Raw genomic sequence first — 3,725 nt, 5'->3', positions numbered from 1 at the left:
AAAAAAGGGGGGGGGGGGGGGGGGGGGGGGGGGCGCTAGTTTTCTGTGTCACTGAAAGAGAGTGGGGGAAGGGAGATAATACGAGTGAGGGAACAAACAGTAGCGAGCCACAGAGCATGCCCACTGACTCATATGGAGCCTGTGTATCGTGTGCAAGTGTGTGTGTGTGTGTGTGTGTGTGTGTGTGCGCGCGTCTCCAGGAGGAAGAGGGCAAAGACAGAAAATGTCGTTACGTATCCAAGAACTGCTACTCATGCTTGACCACAGCACCATCATCACATCAAGTATGTCCACTCGCAATTTAATAGTGAAAGAGCTGGATGATATGTAGGTTTTAATTAATCCAAGAGCCCCCCCCCCACACACAAAATAACACGTCCACTCAATAGACATTGAAAACAGATTGCATAAATGCTTGAACCATGAGCTGCACAATGCAAGCACTTTGCCTCATGAACTATTTATGAGCCGCACATAAACATTTATAGCTGGTGCAGATTTTGTGTCAATACATTCATTGCGTTGATTGTACATTGTACAATACTCCTTCACCGAATATATGACCTCCCTTCGGGGTGTGACATCATGAGTAGACTTGCACAAAAGGGATCCATGAGAAGAGCTCCATGTCAGAGTTATTGAGTACCCGATGCGGTAGCTGGTTTGCTCGAGTTCAGGGAAGGGCAACTGCTGGTCCACACCCACACTCTGAGTCACCAATTTGCTGATTTTTTTCAATACATTTTTAGTTTGGGGATGTTATTTTATTTTATTTTTTTGCTTGTTTGTTTTTAATGTTTGATTTTTTTTCCCCGCCATTGCATTTCAATGAACATCAATGACGTGGATTTTCACTCTTCAGGTGCCATCCCTGTCCATATCCCACTGTATAGTTTTAAGTTGTAATATCACCATTCACCATTAGATGTCAGACATTGTTTAATTGCATTTATACTGCCTTAAACAACAACATGAGCAGGCCTAATCATTTTATTTCATGTCGCTGCTGTTCAGCCGTTTTGTGCCATCCTTGAATGGTTTTTTTTTGGGGGGGGGGGTTATGCACGAGACCTTTTTGTACCGGAAAAAAAAGATCTCCCTATGTTTTTTTTTTTGATCATTCAAACCCTTTGTTGTTGAAAGCTGAATCTTTAACACATCCGCTGAAAAATGAAATCTATTAAAATTGTGATGTGCACTGGTTAAATAAAAACAGCCATATGCTCATATTTTAAAATGTTTTTGTCATGCATCTAGTTCAGAGGTTTGTGGTCCTATGTTTATCCCCTCCAGTAGCGCCGTTGAAAATTTTTGAACTCCATCATTTAAGATGCCCATCCCCGGTCTAGTTTGACTCCATGCATAAGCCACTTCTGTAAACATTAAAAGTCGTGAAAATAATAAAAAGGTTCTCTTTTCTCAGATTCTTATGAGGTTCTGATCAAAATGAACACAAAGTCACTGTATAATTAATTTGGCTGCATTTGTGTTTCTTTTTCAGGTATTCATTTGACACACAATAAAAGGCATTCATTCACCCTGCTCACCTTAACATAAGAGCTGTTGAACAAACTGTTGTTTGTATGCGGCTGACCTGACGTTTCTGCATTCCTACCCTTCATTAAACCTTTATAAAAACATTTTTTTAAAGTTAAAAATCGTAAAAAGCAAATGCCCAGATAGAATTGATTCACAACCCCTAAATTCTTGTACCTGGTGTTATAAAACATTCTAACACACACATACACGTTGAAAGATGCCGATATTACCAACTCATGATCGAATGAGACCTAATACAATGGCTGTTTAAATGAGTTTGCCTTTACAATGAAAATAACAAACGTGAGAGGATTTCATTCCACACTATGGTTGTTGTTGTGATGGTTGCAGAAGTGCACTGAGCTGTTTGGAAACATTTTACTGCCCTTGCGTCAGAATGATGCGGCGTCAACGTTTTGCTGAGTTATTACCACATCAAAACTATCCTTGTATACGACACAGCACCTGGATCAGATCTCAATGCGTCGAGCAGATGCACCTAATGAAGAGTCCCGAGTGCGTGCCTGAATTTATCCCACATGAACTAGCAATTATCGAAGACTTACTGTACATACAGTCTCAAAAAAACCATCCACGTCCGCACCCCCGACGACACAAAGGTGCAAGGAGTTCACAGGCAAACGACCAAAATGTAAACCTTTGCCCACCTTCAGGTCGCCCACGCCATCGAAGATGCGTTCGCCGTCCTTGTCCGTTACCTTGGCCAGGGTGAGATGGTAGCGCGGGTTGTAGGAGTCCCTGTGGAGCAGGCCCTCGCTCCTGTAGGCTTCCTGCAGGCCGCCATTGAGCTGCTGGAGCTGAAGCTGAGGCTGGGGGCTCAGGTACAGCACCCTGCCGTTGAAATGCTTCAGCTTGACGGGAAAGCTGACGGCCACCGGGGGGTTGCGGTCCAAGTGGGCAAAGCGTCGAAGGATCTCCACAGCGGCCTCCACTTCCGCGGGGCCCCGCAGCACCAGGAGGCACAGGGTGACGTGCAGGCTGGCCGAGGCCTGCCAGTGAGGGGCGGACGACGGGAGAAGGGCGCTGACCTCTTCCTGGAGTTGCTGGAAAGAGGCCAGGATGGCGGGAGTGTTGGCCCGGAACGTGATGAAGTGGGTGGGTTTCTTTTTAGGGGGACGACGACCGCGGTTCTCTTCACTCTGCTTGAGAGATTCGGGGGCATGAAAATGGGAAACAATGCCATGACAGCTGGAATGACTCGCTACACAAGTCACATAAAGCTGTATCTCTCAAAGAGTACAAAGAGCAAACAAAATTGGGGCTTTTCATGTTTCATGAAACAACGAGATGGAAAGTACTGAACTTATCAAGACGCTACCTGTTGACGTAAATATATAGAATATACATATGCAGCACATAAAAAAAAAAAAAAAAAGCCGAATGACCAACCGAAACGAAGCATTTTTCCCCCCCAAATTGCAATTGAGTGTGACAATTTAGGGTGTTGAATGAAACTCAAATGCATGTTTTGTGGGAGAAAACTAAGAAAACCCACCTGAGAAAATCCAGAGGTCGCAATCGAACCCAGAACCTCTCGAAAGTGGCCAATAGGCCATCGTGCTGCCACTCCAGGAATATCGCATCAAAGTAATAAACACGTACACCATCTGAGCGGCGTTTTAGCTGAAGCGCAAGTGGCGATGGCACCCGTGTGTTCAAGTGGACAACACGCCCAGCGATTAATGGGGGGGGGGCATCTTTTAAACTGAGCAAAGCCCACTACGAGATACAAGGAGGTCAACGGTATTACCTACCACATTATTCTGGCCTTCAAAACTTTCTTCCCATTCGTTTGTGTCTCCATCTATCAAACACTGTCCTCCTTTATCTGCCGAGGCCTTCGCACTAAAAAGAAGAACAAAACATCAGATAAGTCAAGAGAGCCTCTCAGGGTGTGCAACCCTTCACAATTCGGAGCAGAGCGAGGCGAGGCGCTCATTACATAACAAGAGCTTGACCTCTTGCCTGTTACTGCACTTCCTGCTGGTGGAGGATTTCTGAATGCAGTTCGTGGTCCAAGTAAAATAGGAGCGACAATCTTTTTTCCTACCTTCAACATTCTGGTGGTTTTGCAAATTGCATAACATCCCCAATCAAATGAGAAACTGTCTCTGTGTGTGTGTGTGTGTGTGTGTGTGTGTGTGTGTGTGTGTGTGTGTGGGTGG

The 3,725-nt window shown here is 45.0% G+C and overlaps 1 protein-coding gene across 2 annotated transcripts in view; it reads right to left on the bottom strand.

Annotated features, from left to right (window-relative positions):
- Positions 1-1,173: 1,173 nt before the first annotated feature.
- The window catches only part of leng9 (leukocyte receptor cluster (LRC) member 9), a 6,528-nt gene continuing 3,976 nt past the window's right edge, over positions 1,174-3,725 (bottom strand). For both annotated transcript variants that reach the window (XM_019869068.1, XM_019869070.1), the window contains exons 7-8: positions 3,315-3,405; positions 1,174-2,702 (exon numbers count right to left, since the gene is read on the bottom strand). In XM_019869068.1, coding sequence (XP_019724627.1) covers positions 2,091-2,702; positions 3,315-3,405 — 703 coding nt within the window. In that variant the 3' untranslated portion in view covers positions 1,174-2,090. The remainder of the gene's footprint in view (positions 2,703-3,314; positions 3,406-3,725) is intronic.

Source organism: Hippocampus comes, unplaced genomic scaffold (assembly GCF_001891065.2).
Source record: "Hippocampus comes isolate QL1 unplaced genomic scaffold, H_comes_QL1_v1.1 scaffold67, whole genome shotgun sequence".
Taxonomy (NCBI): Eukaryota; Metazoa; Chordata; class Actinopteri; order Syngnathiformes; family Syngnathidae; genus Hippocampus; species Hippocampus comes.
This window is presented reverse-complemented; position numbering and strand designations above follow the sequence as displayed.